Below are 18995 nucleotides of genomic sequence, written 5' to 3' on the forward strand. Positions count from 1 at the left end.
ACACACAATGATTCAAAATCTACCCCATTAGTGAAAAAACACATCACCAAAAAAATTAAAAAAAAAAAAAAAGTCATCTGTGAAAGGGTTAAAAGAGAGGCAATCCTAGAGCAGAGAGGGAACCTCACTACCACCAAGAAGAGATGGGAGCAGAGCATGTTCTTTGGACCTGGGGTCCCTGCACCAAGAACCTCCTAGACCCAGGAGACAGGGAGCTGTAAGACTGGAGATGGCACAAGCCAGCAAGAAGCAGCGGCAGACAAACAGCGCCAGCAGAACCAGGAGACTGGTGTTAGACGGAGCGAAAGAGCTGAGTGACTTTGGGCTGGAGGCTTCCCGACAGAGAGAGGAGTCTCTGGGCACTTGTTGGGAGCTAGGCTTGCCGACCCATGCAACAAGAAAGCTAAGTGTCTTTACTGGTAGAGTGCGGTGCCCCCAGGCACTTATTGGCAGAGCTAAAGAGCTTTGTATTACTTGCCTGAGCTAGACAGAGGCCAGGACCAGGGGCTGAGGAACTGAGGGCCAAGGGGCTGATTGCCAGAGAGAGGTCCACCTCTGGGCATGGCTGAGAAGAGGCTGTCCTCATCAAAGAACTGTATCCTGAGGTGTTCCTGTTCCTGAATTGTAACCTGTAATTTCCCTAAAAAACTCCATAACTGTATGGTCTGTGAGTTCTGTACGACCATCTCAACGAATTATCAAACCCAGCAGAGAAGTAGAGGGTGCTGTGGGAGAGGGAGCTGTGTCAGATTTGGTAAAAAGGTTGGAGAGAAGAGGTATGTCTGACCTCCACCTTGCTGGAATCGTCTCCTACTCCTGAAGTTAGAGGAGCTCAGACACCCCTGCACCACCATTTTTACAATGTTATTGTTGTTGGATGCCATTGAGTTGGTTCCGACTCATAGCAACCCTATACGCAACAGAATGAAACACTGCCCAGTCCTGAGCCTTACAATCCTTACAATCATTATGCTTGAGCTCATTGTTGCAGCCACTGTGTCAATCCACCTTGTTGAGGGTCTTCCTCTTTTCCACTGACCCTGTACTTTGCCAAGCATGATATCCTTCTTCTGGGACAGATCCCTCCTGACAACATGTTCAAAGTGTGTAAGACGCAGTCTCGCCATCCTTGCCTTTAAGGAGCATTCTGGTTGTACTTCTTCTAAGACAGATTTGTTTGTTCTTTTGGCAGTCCATGGTATATTCAATATTCTTCACCAATACCACAATTCAAAGGCGTTAATTCTTCTTCGGTCTCCCTTATTCATTGTCCAGCTTTCACATGCATATGATGCGACTGAAAATACCATGGCTTCAGTCAGACACACCTTAGTCTTCAAGGTGACACCTTCGATCTTCAACACTTTAAAGAGATCCTTTGCAGCAGATTTACCCAATGGAATGCGTCTTTTGATTTCTTGACTGCTGCTTCCATGGCTGTTGATTGTGGATCCAAGTAAAATGAAATCCATGACAACTTCAGTCTTTTCTCCATTTATCATGATGTTACTCATTGGTCCAGTTGTGAAGATTTTTGTTTTCTTTATGTTGAGGTGTAATCCATTCTGAAGGCTGTGGTCTTTGATCTTCATTAGTAAGCGCTTCAAGTCCTCTTCACTTTCAGAAGCAAGGTTGTATCATCTGCATAATGCAAATTGTTAATGAGTCTTCCTCCAATCCTGATGCCCTATTCTTCTTCATATAGTCCAGCTTCTTGTATTATTTGCTCAGCATACAGATTGAATAGGTATTGTGAAAGAATACAAACCTGATGCACACCTTTCCTGACTTTAAACCAATCAGTATCCCCTTGTTCTGCCTGAACAACTGCCTCTTGATTTATGTAAAGGTTCCTCATGAGCACAATTAAGTGTTCTGGAATTCCCATTCTTCGCAATGTTATCCATAATTTGTTATGATCCACACAGTCAAATGCCTTTGCATAGTCAATAAAACACGGGTAAACATCCTTCCGGTATTCTCTGCTTAATAGTATAATATAAATATAGTATAAGCTACTAATGTGCTGTTGCTACACAGCATAATAGGAACATTTTCATTGAGTACTTGTTATGTGCTGGAAATTATTTCATATCTTACTGTATCTTGTCATCATGACAACCATATAAAATGTCAATAATATTATCAGAATGATTAATTCCAAGTTCATAGTAAAAAAAAAACAAAAAGCTAATGAATTCTTAGCTATAATAATAAATTTGTTCACATTATAGTTCTAATATGCTGAGTACAGGTCATACTAAATTTGGAATACTAAATATTGTATTAAGTTCTGGGCACAGTTGAAGGGACAATGTCAGGCTAAAAGGTACATCAAGAGGCATACAACCAGGATAGTGAGAAGTGTGAAAACCACCAGTTTAAGAAACCAAGTCTACTTAATTTTGGAGAAGATTTAAGATGATAAAACAGTCATTTTCAAAAATCTAAAGGTATAATGTGAAAGAGTAGATAGATTCCTTCTATATCATAGGTAAAAGTGGGAATAATATATCTGTAGCAGATATATGGATTAAACACCAATATACAGAATTTTCTAATAAATTATAGCTTTTTCAACAATACTTTGCTTTTTAAACCAGAAAGTCTGTATTCAAATTCTGTTTGATATCTTCCAAGGATTACACAATATTGATTTGTTGCCAGATGTGAGGTTTAATTATGAGACTGCCAAGGCTTATTTCAAATTGAAGAATCTATGATCTATACTAAAAAAAAGGCAAATAGGGTTATGAATGTATATTTAAATATGAAGTCTTGTCACTTTAAAAATGAATAAAAATATGATTTATGAGTTTGTTACATTTCTTTCAATAAGACAATAAACTGTAATTATACAATGACTTATGAGTATATCAACTTCTCAAGTTAATAGCTCTAATAATTCTATTCTAAACAGTGAAATTCTAAAAAAAAATTGGCATTCATTTAAGTCTTTTTTAAAAAAATGGAACACAATGCACTGTCGAATATTTTTTAATTATACAAGTTAGATTTCCAGAGATGTTAGTCTAATTTAAAGTTTAAATGAATATTTGAACTTAAATTAGAATTTAAGGCAATTACTCTAATTTTATCTCAACAGCTTTTGTAGAGTTAATAGTTTAAAATATTTAATTTCAGAATGGGCAAACCCATAAAATCATATGCACAACAAAAATCTGTGCTCAGGGTGAGCAGGGCATACATTCTATACTAACCAATTAGAAGAACTGTTCCAACAGCTATGCCTCCACCTGGAAATGAAACAAAACAAGAAGAAAATTAACCTAACTTTTCACATTATCTTTAGCATAAAAATTAGGCTTTTTCAAGGACAGGTTCTGCAATAACTTTAAAACTGAAGTTGAGGACAACATTTTAATTACCTTTGCAATACTTCGCTCAAGGTGTTATTATAAAATAATTACATATTATATGTAATTACACACTACACATTACAATTACTTTCATAATATACTGTGCTACCCTCTTTTCGCCTGTGATAGGACCATGCCGCATTCAACGTAACTGTGGTTAAGATTCAATAATGTTATATTTAGCACTTGTTAATAAATTAACTCAATAGCCAAGACCTAAATGTGCACAGTAACTTAACTACTACAGAAGTACAACAGAGAAAAGAAAGGTTACTATGATAGAAATTCCACTTTAATATTTATCTGCAAATTTAAGCCGTGGAGAAAAGAACTGATAATTAAAACTAATTCTCTTTTCATTATGAACAATATACACCAAGTCTGAACACTCTAAATATGCGTATCTAAATATATTTGGAATTTTAAATTAACAATAGCTGTCATTTCAAAGAAAAAAGGACATTTTCAAAGTCCTTTTTTCAATGTTATTACAACATGTTCTTCTAAATATGACTTAGGTTATTATAGTGATGAATATATAACTCAAATAGTGAATTGTTAATTATGGCTTAATTTAAAATCAAATGTTAGGAAACTAGAGCTACGCAAAAAGACGAGAAAATTGACTACTGATATTTTGTTCATAATACCATTTATAACATGTTATTATTTGCAATATCGATAACACAAATAAACCCACTTATGAAAAAAAAGTTATATCAAAGAATGCATAGAAATGTATTTAAATTGTAACAAATTAAAAATAATTACTGAAAATTGCTGGACAACTGAAAACAATGTTATCAGCTTTTTTCTTTTCAGGAAACAAACTGAAAGCAACATTTGGAACACCAGTAAAGATATTTTCCCAAAAATGTCTTGTAGAGGCAGATGTTGTGTGGAAAAATTTAGCACAAAATGTTCCTTTCATAATGGTTATTTTTGCCTTGCAAAAAGCCTATGTAACAGCAATTTGTTTCAGAGAAATACAATTTGGTAACATACATAGAACACCATGTAACATCTGGCCTGTGCTGATAGTGATATTTAAAATGAATTTTATAACAATGTGTAAAATCTTCCAAATCACTGAAGAGGAAAACAATAAAAAAGAAATAGTACATATACGTATTTTTATGTTCAAGAGGGGTTGTTGTAAGACTGAACATATATCTTAGCTTAACATTTAGACAAGTTCCTTCATTATAGCATTTAAAGCCATACCAGGCTAAACAAGATAACTTAGGCTGTTTTTCGAATTAACAAATTAACATAAGCTGAAATGTATACGATGATAAATCCACTGCCGCTGAGTCAATTCTGACTCATGGAGACCCTACAGGACTCAGCAGAACTGCCCCATAGGGTTTCCAAGGCTGTAAATCTTTATGGAAGCAGACTGCCACATCTTTCTCCTGTGAAGTGGCTGGTGGGTTAGAACTGCTGACCTTTTGGTTAGCAGCTAAGCGCTTAATGTTGCTCCACCAGGGCTCCTTGTACATGATGATAGTAATCACAAAGTGTCAGAGAACAAAAAGGTTTGCTTGGGGACAAGATTAGACTAAATGTTTAATTTCACACTTTGTGCCACATATGTGTAGGCCACTTTTTAGTACACTTTGAACATTTAAATCACAGTTACCAACTCCTTACTTTCCTACTATTCCTTCCATGAAAAAATAAACTTTTAACTATCTAATAGTCATTTTGTGTCTATTTAACAAGAAGAAATAATATAAGTACATAACAGACACTTTGCATCATCTTATCCAGAGCATATACTATTAAAAAGTTTCTTTAGCTGACTTCCCCTAAGAAGGATTTAGGTTTCTTACCTAAATATACATGTTTTCTCAAATTAGGAATTTATATAAGGCTTCCACTGGAACAGCTAGATAGAGTACAAAGGACTTTTTAAACATTTGATAAAAACATATCAAGAAATAGTTCCCCAATTAAATGTAGAGATCCCTACCACAGGTGTCTGGCCCAGAGATACCCTTACTCTTTCAGTGATTGTTTTCTGATTAAAAAAGAGATCACCAAAAATATCATTATTTGATAAATGGTGATCACCATAACAGTAATAATTAGTAAGAATATTTCCCAATGATGAAAGAGTTAAGCAAAATAAGACTATGCTAAGAAGGTGGCTCCCTGTAAGAATGATCCAAACCACCAGCTGTTCTTGACAACTCAGTAAACACCACACCATCGAATTTTTAAAATCTCATGTTAAAAATTCTAATGTTTGGGAAAATTTGTATATTACCTAAGACAGCATAAAATGGGAACGTACTAGGTGATTTTTACCAGCCAAATTAATATACTATCAGCACCTCTCTTATACATAAGACCAAGTTTTACTTCTTTTTTTCTAATGATTCTAGTATATAAATTCACAAGACTCAAATTTAGACTGACTGCAGTAAAGGTTGATCATGGAAACAGGATGAAGCCACCTTACAAAGTATTTTTAAATCAAGCTTTTATTCTATGTACAGTAATTTGGTATGTACATATATGTGCTGACAAAATTCCTCTATTCTTCCGAATTGGATTTTAGTGTGACCGAAACCCAAGCCAAATCCACTGCCGTCGAGTCAGACTTATAACAACCCTATAGCCAGAGCAGATCTGCCCCATGGAGTTTCCAAGGAACAGTTCGTGGATCTGAACTGCCAACCTTTTGGTTAGCAGCCGAGCTCTTAACCACTGTGCCACCAGGGCTCCTTAGTGTGACAGGACCTCACATTTCCCCCAAATACCTTCCTATTAGTTATTTTGATCTACCTTACTTGACATAGCAAGGTTCTAGCTGTATTTGAGTACTTTGTAACCATGCTCCCCAACAAAAAAGTCAAGACAACCAATCACAATATAATACTTGTCTTGATAAAAAAAAAAAATTTTTTTTTTTTAGCTAGCTGTTAATACATTTTTAAATTTAGTGTTCCATTAGTAATTTTAGCAAATTCCAAAAGCAACAGACCTCACACTAACCCGCTGCTGTTGAGTCGATTCCAACTCATAGTGACCCTATACGACAGAGTAGAACTGCCCCAGAGAGTTTCTAAGGAGTGCCTGCTGGATTCGAACTGCTGACCTTTTGGTTAGCAGCTGTACCACTTGACCACTACACCACCAGGGTTTCCATCCTCACACTAAAGGTTCCCAAATAATAGAAATACCTTTTCCCAATAGTCCACTAAAATCTTTTACGATAAATAATGGGATAAGGAAGCAATCAACTTATTCTATGATAAAATAAGCCAACAAAGGAAAAAAAATGAGTAAAATTATCTTATTCACCATCTCTTCTCTCCACTAATCATACCTTAGAGAAACCACTAAAACATTTTCTAAATCACTAATAAGAGACCCTTGGTTTTACTTCTAGGCCTCCTTAAGAATTCTATTTATCTCCAGCTTACTAAAAATAAAAGCCCAGTATTTTATCTACATATAAAAAATATATATATAAGACTAGAATATTCTGAATTTGAAAGGTCAAAGATACTTTGCATGCTTTATATTTTAAAGTATTCGTTTCATTATGATTTTACATATTTTGTTGTCTCAAATCAGAAAAAAAAAATATTTAATACCTTTAAAAAAATCAGAAAATTTATGATCTGGTTAAGTGCCAAGATTGTCCTATCTTACGATTTTTAGATACAAAGGGTTTATTTTTTCAATTCATGCGAGAAGTGGTTAAACAATAATATCGGTACTAAAGGTAGAAATTCAATCCTCCCACACCCCCAAAAACAAATCTCTAATTAAGTGATAAATTTTGGGTAAATTAAGTCTAATTAATACACTAGAATATGAAGGCCCAGAAGACAGCTTACCTATCAACAAAGGTGTCTCCCCTTTTCAAAGTCAGAGAAAGTAAAAGGGAAAACAAAGATCAGGAAAAATAAAAGTATTTAAACCAGTCCTTTCCAGTATTCCCTGTAAAGGAATAATTTTGGTTATAATTATAGAAAGGTATTTTGGGGGAAATGCTATGTAAAAATCAAGACCATATTCTCTCCTTGGTTCACAGTAATATTCTTAACTCCTTGATGCCAGACCCCAAATTAAATTGCAGTTATTTCATTAACAAGTCTACATTTTCTTCCCTAAGAGGTATGAAACATCCCAGCTACTCTTGATTGTTACACAACTATTGGTGGGACAAATATGAGAATCAAGATAGAGAAAGTTATGAATAGTGCTAATAGTTCTGTAGGTTAAACCACATGAAATGATTTTGCGTTAATACTACAAAGGAATAAGCTTTTTTTTTTCCTAAAATGTACAGCTGTTATCAGTTGCTGAAATATCATAACCAGGGTTATGTTAAAAAATATACTCTAAGCTTACTGTACATTAACCCACACTACAGATTAAGATACAGCAAAGGAACAAGTCACCAGTATTTATTTTTCAGTATCAGTGTTGAAAACGGCAGCTACCACCAAACTTCTTTCAGAGTATTATTCCTAGACTATTTTTTACACTAAATCACTGTCTTCCATTCATTTGACTGTCAAAATTTAATAAGTTCTGAACAGCACAGAGATTAAACTAGACAAACTTGAGAAGTCACTTTTCCCCACAAATAACCTTTTTGAAGGATAAGGCTAGGGAATAATTTCCCCAGGTTAGATAAAAAATTACTAATAGGTACTATATTTTATGTCCTAGGAAGAAAAAAAAAAATTGCCAGTCTCCCTTGTCTGCTACAATCTTTCTTTGGCAATTCCTGGAAGAAAGGAAAAGGAGTATCTATTTAACCAAGTCCTCTTCCTTTTAAAAATTATAAGTGCGTTATTTACATATATGAAGGAATCCACTGCCATCGAGTCGATTTTGACTCATAGTGACCGTATATGACAGAGCAGAACTACCCCACAGGGTTCCCAAGGAGTGGTTGGTGGATTCAAACTGTCGACCTCTTGGTTAGCAGCCAAGCTCTTAACCACTAAGCCACCAAGGTTAAGTGTCTTCAAATAATAAAATGTCCTGGAAGTGCAGGGTGGAGAACTAGGTTAGGAAATCTAAGAACTATAAAAATTCAAATCAGCTAACTTGGGAAATTTATATTAAAATCTAACAATAAAATTATCAGAATGAAAATATTTAATATGGTTACTTCATGTTTAAAAAATGAAGATACCAGGAACTTTCAAATTTATAAAACACTTCAGAGTAAATAATGGAAAAATTAGCATATTATCTAATGACTCAAAAAAACAAAAAAAAAAACTAACAACCTGGATGGTACCTTTCAAGTATAGTTAGCATCTATGCTTAAAATTACAATGATATCATGGTAGCAGTAGTAAAATGTCACTGTACTACACGGCCTTGACAATACAATACTGTTATACAGTAACCACAGAATATATTTAAGCAACAATCACAATATCAGAGTATAGTCTCATCATCCTGATATCATAACATCCTACTATTATTACATTTTGTCACAATGTGGTCATGTTAGGTTTGTCACAATTTGAACCAAATAACATTTTTGAGTAACAATATAGTAAGAATTGTTTATACTTACATACTTACACATTAGCAGTTAATTGTTTCACTTTCAAATGTTTTTTAATGAAAAACAAATGTAAAGTGTTTGCTTCACAGGGCCATACAGAATGGAAAATCAAAATATAAAAATGCCATTAAATTAACAACCGAAATACTTCTGATCATATTTACTATTCCAAGTGTAAAGAACTTTTTCAACTTCTGTGCACTTTACGAATTGCATACATGAAAAATATATTTCAAAATACCTCAAAATATTCACCAACTGACATTTATTTCAATCATCTTAATGAATACTAATTTTTGTTTATCTTGACTAGAAGCCCCTCTCCTCCCACCTCCAGCAAATCTAGAAAATCAAAAAATTACAGTTCAAGTTTTTATCTCGCTATAAACACATGTGGAAGGTGCCTTGGATTCTCTTTTTGGTGGATGCTTTAAAGGACAGGCTATAGATAAATCTAGGAGCCTTGGTGGGCAGTGGTTAAAACTCTCGGCTGCTAACCAAAAGGTCAGCAGTCCAAACCCACTAGCCAGTCTGCTTTTGTAAACATTACAGCCCTAGAAAACCTATCTGTCCTAGAGCGTTACTTTGAGTTGGGTGTCAACTCAACGGCAGTGGGTTTGGTTTTGGTTATAGTTAAATCTGTTAGGCTTAGGTTCAGTAAATGGTTAAAATTCCCTGAAAAACGTACTTAAATATTTGAGACAGCTGTAGCATAGGGCAGAGAGCATTAGATTTGGAGTCAAAAGATCAGCCCAGGCTGTCACTAGTTTTGTGATTCTGTTTATGTCACGTCTCTATGAGTCTGTTTCTGGAGTTCAAACACACAACTCCATTTTACATGTTCCATAATCTCGTTTGGGTTTTTTTCTACACATTATTTTTCTCTCAATCAAGAATTTATTGAAAATCTTCTAAATACCAGGGAATGTGTTAGGCACATTTTGTTATTCTAGTGAGGAACCGCAGATATAATGTCAGAAATGTGATTAGACTTTTTGTTTGGACAGTTTCAGGATCAAGTCAATGAAATCACATTTCCACACTGGATTAAAAAAAAAAACAAAGACTAGGAATAGTGACTCATAGTGAGGCTGAAAAGGAGAGGGGGAGAGTGAAATAAATATCTGCTAATTAGTTATTCTGAATCATTTCTGTTTACAGTACCATGCAACTCTGGAAGACAATAGTCTTGAAACATTAAGTGAAAATGCTAAAATTCTCGTAGGAAAAAACCCAGGATATCCTGTTAGGTCATGAAACAACAGAGGCAAAACGCCATACTGTTTCTCATAGGTTACTTATCACTTTACACTAAGCCCATTTAAAAAACATTCGTTGGGGGAAAATTAGAGAGAAAATATCAAATGAAGTACAAGAACAAGCAATGGCATTTGTAATACTTTATGAAAGTGTACAAGATTTAACACACATGATACACTTCTTAAAAAGTTATGAAATATACAATATAGACCAGGTTTAATGAAGCAGCATTCCAGATAGTAATTAACTAATCAACCAGCTTTATTAACACAACAGCTCTGTCCTAACTAATCTGGCCAATCCTTTCAACGTAACAGCTATGAAACGGGCATATTCTTCAGCAGGCTCTTCACGCAGAATTTCAGAGCTTATAAGGGAAAACCTAAGAGCTGTGCTTCTTTTTCTCGTTAGAATATGAATTAAGTTTATATGTTTGGCATGCAACAGCAATCAACTCTGGGAGGCAAAATGCATATTGGAAAAAACTAACAGATACATATATACATATACTTAACGCAGATACATGTATGCCTTTCTAAATGTCTAGGATGGGTATTAACTATTTTGGGTCAACATATACCTTCAACATACATTCTCTTAAAGCAAATATCGTTTAAGATTCAGAACCTAGAGATGAGCAGCTTGGCGGTGACAAGCGGGAAGTTACTTTCTTCAGCATTTTCTGTGGAAGCCCGTCTCTCAGAATGATAAAAACTTTATTAGTTTAGTCCAAGGCGTAAGCTACCCGGGAACTCCAGAAGTGTGTACCCAGAGGTAGGAAAAGGGCATCTTAGATGAAGACCAAACAGTCTTCAGACATTAATTCTTCCCCTTGACTAAGTAAAGCATGTCAGGGTAAAAGCAGGTAGGAATCCCGCCGTAATCTAGAAAGGGAATGGTGGGCAGAGAACCAGAGTACAGAGTCGGGGCACTAAGACAGGTTAAAAGTCTCCACGCAACCCTTCCTCCCCTTCATAAATATCAGACCTCGCTATCCTCTCCACGTCGGAAGGCTGAGGATTCTAAGAGAGATGTGGGTCAGAATGGATCTCCCGGCAAGTTCCCTCCCTGAGTTTCCCCTCTGTTGATCCCAAATCTCCTTTCCGAACCGACCTAAGAGCTGGTCCAGGGCTGGAAGCCCGGTTGATACCAGCAGCTGCCCATTCCGCACCGACGGCCGTGTGCCCGCGATGGACACCAGGCGAGAGCCACCGCTGTCGGTACCGCTGGCTCTAGAACCCTTCCTCTGGAAACTGGTCACGTTGTTCTTGCTGGTTGCCGCCGCCAAAGGACCAGTACCCCCGGCACCGGTGCCGCAAGTTGGCACCGCCGCCATCTTGTACCTTCCCGTGCTGACCCAATAGGAACGCTGGGAACTCAGCTGCCGGCCTGTCGGAATCAGACCTCAACTCCCGCCTCCTTGCCGCTACGGCGGCTATAATAGCTAGTAGGATTGAGACGTCCCTTCCGAGTTAGCCAATCGCAAGGCGCGTTGCTGAAAAGTGCTATCTGCTTGAGCCCTGGCGGACTTCTGCGGGGCCCAGGTGAGAAAGGCCCACCTGGGTCTTCTGTGAGAGTTGTTTGGGCTTCTTTGGGGCAGAGGTGGGTAACATTCAATGCTCTTGAGTGCGTTCATTCATCTTGAGTTAAAGAAGACGAGGGGGAAGCGATAAGCCCTTTCAGGGCTGATCTAGAAACTGCTAGTACGAGTTTGCACCTTTCTTCGCTCGATAGTAAAGAGAAGTAAAGAAGATACTTTTCCCTGCCCCCTTCTTTTGTGATTACTGAAAGCTCACTCTACCTTCCCTGAGCAGTCCTTCTGAATGGCCTTGTTATCTATCGAAACAACTGGAATTGTTAATGAGTTGATTGCTGAGAGTGTAGGCTCAGTTCATCAGTGCTAGTGGTAAAAGTGGTAGGTGGGTGGATGTAGACCTTGGAATGAAAAATGTTGAGCTTTGAGGTAATTTGGTTTTCCTCTGTTTGAAACAGCAAATGACAAAGTACCTCTCTAACAAGTACCTGTAAGAAGATTTCGTGAATTAGGGCTGCTGGAAGTCTTGGGGCGCTTTTCTGTAAGCGGTGTGAATGACAAGTGTTACACTGACAACCTCGTTCACACATTTAATTGTGGTTTGCTGTTAGAGCAGCTGCAAAAAACAGAAAATACCTTAAGTTCCCTCCCCTAACAAATGATAAAAATAATTCGATATGTTTGTACTTTGTTTCTTATTTGTGAATTCTGAATTGAGAGCTTTTAAATTAGAATAGGAATTTTATGTGGGCGGGTGGGGGAGACATGTAATCTAGAGCTGTGTCTTTGAATTTAAAAACTTTCTCAAAACTGAACTGGGGGGAGGGTGGTGAGTTGTTTTAAAGGCATTCATGGTTGACAACTGCCTAAATTACAAAGGACTTCCAAATCATACCTGCACTATTACATTCCTATTGATTTTGACAATGTAGCTTTAAAATACATCGAACCTCACTAGGGAAAATAAAACAACTTTACTGTTTAATGATATATCGGCTGAAACACTTTGATTAAGGTTTAGATGCTTTCATTTTTAATCACCACCAGTATAAATCTTTGAATCATTCACTAACTAGCTGTTGAATGCTGTCTGCTTAGATGTAATCTTGTCATTTTTGTTGTTGTTGTTGTTGTTAGGTGCCGTCGAGTCGGTTCTGACTCATAACGACCCTATGCACAACTGAACGAAACACTGCCCGGTCCTGCACCATCCTTACAATCGCTGTTATGCTTGAGCTCATTGTTGCAGCCACAGTGTCAGTCCACCTCGTTGAGGTGACTTTTCCGCTGACCCTGTACTTTGCAAAGCGTGATGTCCTTCTCCAGGGACTGATCCCTTCTGACAACATGTCCAAAGTATGTAAAATGCAGTTTTGCCATCCTTGCTTCTGAGGAGCATTCTGGATGTATTTCTTCCAAGACAAATTTGTTCGTTCTTTTGGCAGTCCATGGTATATTCAATATTCTTCGCCAACACCACAACTCAATGGCAGCAGTTCTTTGGTCTTCTTATTCATTGTTGAGCTTTCACATGCATATTATGCGATTGAAAATACCATGGCTTGGGTCAGGTGACATCTTTCTTGTCATTTTAGACCTACAGAAATAAAAGTGGTTTCATTTGGAGAAGATAAGATTAACAATGGGAAATAGTATAGTTCTTAAAATGAGCAGTATGTGCCAATTTTGTCATGTAGAAAATAAGTACTAGTGAGATAAAGGAGCCCTGGTGGCGCAGTGGTTAAGAGCTACAGCTGCTAACCGAAAGGTCAGCAGTTAGAATCCTCCAGTGGCTCCTCGGAAACTCTATGGGGCAGTTCTACTCTGTCTTATAGGGTTGCTATGAGTCAGGACCAACTTGAGGGCACCTAACTACAGCAACAGTGAAATAAAAACAAAGTGCCAAAGCAATCCAGTATCAAATAGAAACTTAACTTGAATTTTTCTGCTTTTCTGGAAACTTTGAAGTACTACAAACAACTAGTTTTTGTATGTTTCTTTATAGTTTCTTGTTTCCTACTCTATTTACTTCACTCTTTAGTTTTCTCAAGATGATAATAGTGATGCTTTGTTTCATTACCAGAACTGAAGAATTATTTTCTAACTTTGTGATTTGGGAAACATGATGTATGTACACATTGAATCATTCCTGGAATGAGGTTATATACCTGTTATAGCACTATTATACATTAATATACTAATTTTTTGTTTTTTTGCAAAGACAGAAACTTTGCTTCCAAATATTGAAATTATATCAGCCTTAAAAAAAAAAAAAAAAGCCGTTGCCATTGAGTCGATTCTGACTCATAGCAACCCTATAGGATAGAGTAGAACTGTCCCATACAGTTTTTGGGGAGCGGCTGGTGGATTTGAATTGCTGACCTTTTGATTAGCAGCCAAACTTCTAACCACTGTGCTACCAGGGCTCCTATCAGGATATACCAACAAACAAAAACAAAACCTGTTGCTGTCAAGTTGATTCCGACTAGTTTTTAGTTGAATTAAATATAAAGCATTGTAATATCTGTGGAAGGGAAGAGTTAAAATGGTATGTGTTTAGGTGTGAAATTAATTCAGCAACTATTTATTGAACACATAATAAATTCCAGGGAGTATACTAAGTATAGGAAACCCTGGTGGTGTAGTGGTTAAGAGCTATGTCTGCTAACCAAAAGGTAGACAGTTTGAATCCACCAGGCACTCGTTGGAAACTCCATGGGGCAGTTCTGCTCTGCCCTGTGGCGTTGCTATGAGTTGAAATCAACTGGACAGCAATGGGTTTGGTTTTTTTGTTTTATACTAAGTACTCAGATTACAGAAAGAAAATACTAGTCTCTGCTCTTTTTGAGGTCGGGGGTTGGTGAAAGTGGGTGGGTAAATGCAGTCATTCCTTGATATCTGGAAGGGATTGGTTCCAGGATTCCCACAGGTACAAAATCCATGGATGCTCAAGTTCCTTATGTAAAATGGAGTACTATTTGCATATAACCTACGCACATCCTCCTGTATACTTTAAATCACCTCTAGATTACTTATAATACCTAATACAATTTAAATACTATGTAAATAATTGTTTGATCACCAAATGAAGACTTGCTCTGGAAGGTATCTTTTCTGTTGAGTTTCTTGAGCTCTTCTGGGAACACTGATGCTACGTTGGCATCACCTCAGGCCCATTCTCCCATGATCTTGAAGTTCTTGAGGCTGTAGCGCTTTACGTAACTTACCAGCCATCTCTTACTAGCCCGTAACGCCTTCCTCTCAGTCTCCTCAACCGCCTCACACTTAGCCTTTGAGAGATTGCTTTGACCGCTTAATTGCTTTGTAGGAGCCATTTATTCACAGAAACAAAGGGTGTACATAACACAAGTAACAAACGAGAGGTGAGGTGAACAATGCTCAAAAGAGTGCTGGAGAGAGACTGAGAATCTGTGAAATGGCCAAAGGCTACAGGGCAGAGTATGCCTACACATCACTTCATTCGCGTGGATTCAGTGTAGTGCTTGCCGTGCAGCAAATTCAAGTTTTGCTTTTTGGAACTTTCTTTTTTCCAAATATTTTTGATCCCCCATTGGTGGAACTCACAGATATGGAGGGTCGACTGTATGCTAATAAAGCCTATTATAAAGAGAACAAATGAAGGGTGCCTAGCTTAAATTGCAAGGGAGGAACCTTGGGAAGTTTCTCTGAGGAGGAAGCTTAGTCTTGAGTTTTGAAGGATGTGTAGAAGATAAAGGAATTTAAGAGAATGAGAGCTGATACAAAGAATGGGAAGACTGCAAGTTTAATAAATCAGTTCTCATGATTCTGTGCAAGTAGTTCTCATGAGGTATATAGGGTGGTAAGGAGTCCTTGTGGCTTCTAACTGAAAAGCTGGCAGTTCAAACCCACCTAGCTGCTCTAGAGGATAAAGACCTGCTCATCTCCTCCTGTGAAGATTTTTGTTAGGTACCATTGAGTCACTTCCAACTCATAGGGACCCTGTCTGTGTACAGTAGAACTGAACACCGCCTGGTCTTATACCATCCTTATAATTGCCTCTGTGTTTGAGCCCATTGTTGCAGCCATCTTGTGGAGCTCTTCCTCTTTTTTGCTGACCCTCTACCAAGCATGATGTCTTTCTCTAGGAACTGGTTTCTCCTGATAACATGTCCAAAGTATGTGAGATGAAGTCTTGCCATCCTCTCTTCCAAGGAGCATTCTGGCTGTATTTCTTCCAAGACAGACTTGTTCGTTCTTTTGGTAGCCCATGGTATATTTAGTGCTGTTTGCCAACGCCCTTATTCAAAGGTATCAGTTCTTCCTCTTAACTCTTCCTTATTCATTGTCCAGCTTTCACATGCATATGAGGTGATTGAAAATAGAAAACTCTATGTCACATGGGGTCACCATGAGTTGAAATTGACCTGACAGTATACAACAACATATAGAGGCCAAGAGAAAGCTGGAGAAGTTAGGCAAAGACTGCAGAAATTTTTTCCTTAAGGGTGTGAGAAATAGGCAACTGCTGAAAAATTTTAAGAAATAACATATTGGTCATATTTGATAGTTATGACTTGGTTGAAGAGTGGAATTAAAGATGACTAATAAACTTCTGCCTTGAGCAGCTTTGTGGGTGGCGGAGGATAGGGAATGAAGGAAGGGTAGCAGAGTTTTTGCAGCTGTGGTGGTGGTGGTTTTGGAGAATGAGATATGATAGTTTTTTGTGTGTGTGTGTGTGTGTGTGTGTGTGTGTGTGTGTGTGTGTTTTCGATGTGTTTAATTTTAAATACCCGTGGAGTATCCAAGTGGAGATGTCTAATATGAAGTAGACTATGTGAGAAAAGGGTCTCTAGATGAAAGATAAAAATTTGAAATTAATGAGCACATGGTGAGAGTTGAATCCAAAGGACTAGATAAACTCACCAATGAAATATATACCTTAGAAAGAGAAGGAAATAAAAAATAACAGAATAAACTTTAAGGAACATTAGTATTTAATTGCTGGGTAGAGAAACAGAGTAAAATAAGAGCTGGAAAATGTTTATTTGATTTAGCAATAGTGATTTATTTGTGATTTTGTTAAGGGCATATTTGCTGGAGTAGTAGACTTAAAAGTCAAACATTTGTGCTTAGAAGTGAATGGCAAGTGAAGTTGAATACTCTGCAAAGGTAGACTGTTGGGTAAAGGACCTAGTTTTACCCTAAGTCCTTAGCTCTGGAGAAATTACCCTCGGAGTAATTGGCGTACCTTGTTCTCAGCTTCCAGGCCATACCTGAGAATTTGTGCTGGGGAGTAGGGGCTGAACAGACTAGAAAAAACTTACCTGGGAGGCCTGTATCAACTGTCAGGAGACGTCATTTAACTTATCATTCAGGACTGGCCAATAAAAGCCCTGAATACTAAGGCTCAGAGAGTTTTCTGGTTGATGTTGCTCCAGGTAGAGTTGCTCATCCCTTGGAACATGGAAGCTCTGTGTTGGGAACCCTCCCAGACTTAACCTAGGTGTCTGTTTATATCCTTTTTGGTTATAACAAATCTGTAGTTTTAAGTATGGTGTATGCTCCGTGAGTTCTGTGAGTTGTTGTAGTGAATTAGCAAACCCAAAGGGACACTGGGAAAAGCAGGTCAGAAAGTAAAGATGTCATGTGGACTGCTGAGTTAGTGGCTGACATCCCGAAGGGGCAGTGGGAAACCAGCCCTGAATTGATGGCCAGCAGCTCTGAAGGTTGGGGTGTTGTGTGGACTCCCCCCAACTTGTGGCTGCCATGTGCCTGTTTGACAGTCTGTAGGATGGTGTCCTTTAAACTTGTGATCTCCAACCTAGCTTCGGGTGGCTAGGGTCAGAGAGAGTGAGTGCCATGGGGGCAGCTCACAACGAGGATGAACTAATGGGAATGCGAGGACTGGATCAATCTTCACATTTTGGAGTTTGGATTTAATGCAGATCCTTGCTTCTCATAGACCATTTTAAATTTTTTAAAAAACAATATTTTACTGTGTTTTAGGTGAAAGTTTACACAGCAAATTTGGTTCCCCTGTAACAATTTTTATAAACATTGTTCTGTGCCAATGGTTACAGTTTTTACAATGCGTCAGTATTCTCGTTATTTCCATTTGGTTGTTCTATTTCCATTTGGTTGTTCTATTTCCATTGATCTAGATTCCCTTCTCCCCCTTGCAGCCTCATCTTTGCTTTGAGGTACCTGTTGACCGTTTGGTCTCATATAGTTAATTGTTTAAGGGAGCGCATTTCTCACTCACAGGTAATGTTTATTTTATAAGCCACTATTATTTGGCTGAAAGGTAACCTACAGAAATAGCTTCAGTTCCAAGTTCAAAGGCTACCTTAGGGTGATAGTCTCGGGGGTTCCTGTAGTCTCTATCAGTCCAGTAGATCTGGCCTTTTTTAGGAATTTGAGTTTTGTTCTACGTTTTTCTCCCATTCTATCTGGGACCATCTATCGTGTCCCTGGTCAGAACTGTTGGTAGTGGTAGCCTGACACCATCTAGTTCTTCCGGTCTCAGTTTTGAAGAGGTTGTGGTTCATGTGGACTATTAGTCTCATGGACTGGTTTCTTCGCTGAGCCCTTGATTTCCTTAATTCTCTTTTGCTCCATAAGAGTAGAGACTAGTAGTTGTATCTTAGGTGTCCGCTCACAAGTTTTTGAGACCCCAGACGCTACTCACCAAACTTAGATGTAGAACGTTATCTTTGTCAACTATGTTATGCCAATTGACTCAGTTGTCCCCTGAGACTCTGGTCCCAAGCCTTTTGACCTAGTAAATCAATCGCGCGAGTTGTTTGAATATGTCTAGGAAGCCTCCGTAATTGTGCATCCTTTGTGGTTTGTTATATATGTGGATATATATGCAGCACACACAAACGTGTATACATATACCTGCATACACACCTTTACATGCATGTGCGTTTACTCATATATGCCTTCCTATACACATATATGCATCCATGTAACCATACAGGTTTTTTGGTTGTTTTTACTATTGTTGCAAAATTGTATATGTTGTAGCATTTACCGAAATCGTTCGTTTTTCTTGTGTACTTCTTAGCGTCTTTATCTTGGTCAGGTTGTGCTGACTTCACCCATAATTGAGATTGCCTTTCCAATCACCAAAAGTAACAAGTGTTTACTCTCTAGAAAGTGATCCCCAATCTTTCCCTCCCATCCCTGGTAACTGTCAAAGAACTTTGCTTTCTGTGTATATATCTACTCTTGACTTTTTATAATAGTGGGACCATACAGTATTTGTCTTTTTGTGACTGACTTA

At 37.7% G+C, this 18995-nt stretch overlaps 2 protein-coding genes across 17 annotated transcripts in view; one reads left to right on the forward strand and one right to left on the reverse strand.

Moving 5' to 3' along the window:
• ELP4 (elongator acetyltransferase complex subunit 4) overlaps window positions 1-11611 on the reverse strand; it is a 268725-nt gene extending 257114 nt beyond the window's left edge. For 3 of the 7 annotated variants that reach the window (XM_064288328.1, XM_064288330.1, XM_064288329.1), the window contains exons 1-2: window positions 11305-11609; window positions 3222-3257 (exon numbers count right to left, since the gene is read on the reverse strand). In XM_064288328.1, coding sequence (XP_064144398.1) covers window positions 3222-3257; window positions 11305-11527 — 259 coding nt within the window. In that variant the 5' untranslated portion in view covers window positions 11528-11609. Of the gene's footprint in view, window positions 1-3221; window positions 3258-11304 lie in introns of all 7 variants that reach the window. The other 4 variants (XM_064288327.1, XM_064288326.1, XM_003412300.4 and 1 more) reach the window with 3 other exon arrangements.
• Window positions 11520-18995, forward strand: part of IMMP1L (inner mitochondrial membrane peptidase subunit 1) — a 96536-nt gene continuing 89060 nt past the window's right edge. For 7 of the 10 annotated variants that reach the window (XM_064288333.1, XM_064288332.1, XM_064288334.1 and 4 more), the window contains exon 1: window positions 11520-11793. The gene's annotated coding sequence lies outside the window, so the exon portion shown is untranslated. Of the gene's footprint in view, window positions 11794-12862; window positions 13082-18995 lie in introns of all 10 variants that reach the window. The other 3 variants (XM_064288335.1, XM_064288336.1, XM_023550761.2) reach the window with 3 other exon arrangements.

Source organism: Loxodonta africana, chromosome 7, assembly GCF_030014295.1.
Source record: "Loxodonta africana isolate mLoxAfr1 chromosome 7, mLoxAfr1.hap2, whole genome shotgun sequence".
Lineage (NCBI taxonomy): Eukaryota > Metazoa > Chordata > Mammalia > Proboscidea > Elephantidae > Loxodonta > Loxodonta africana.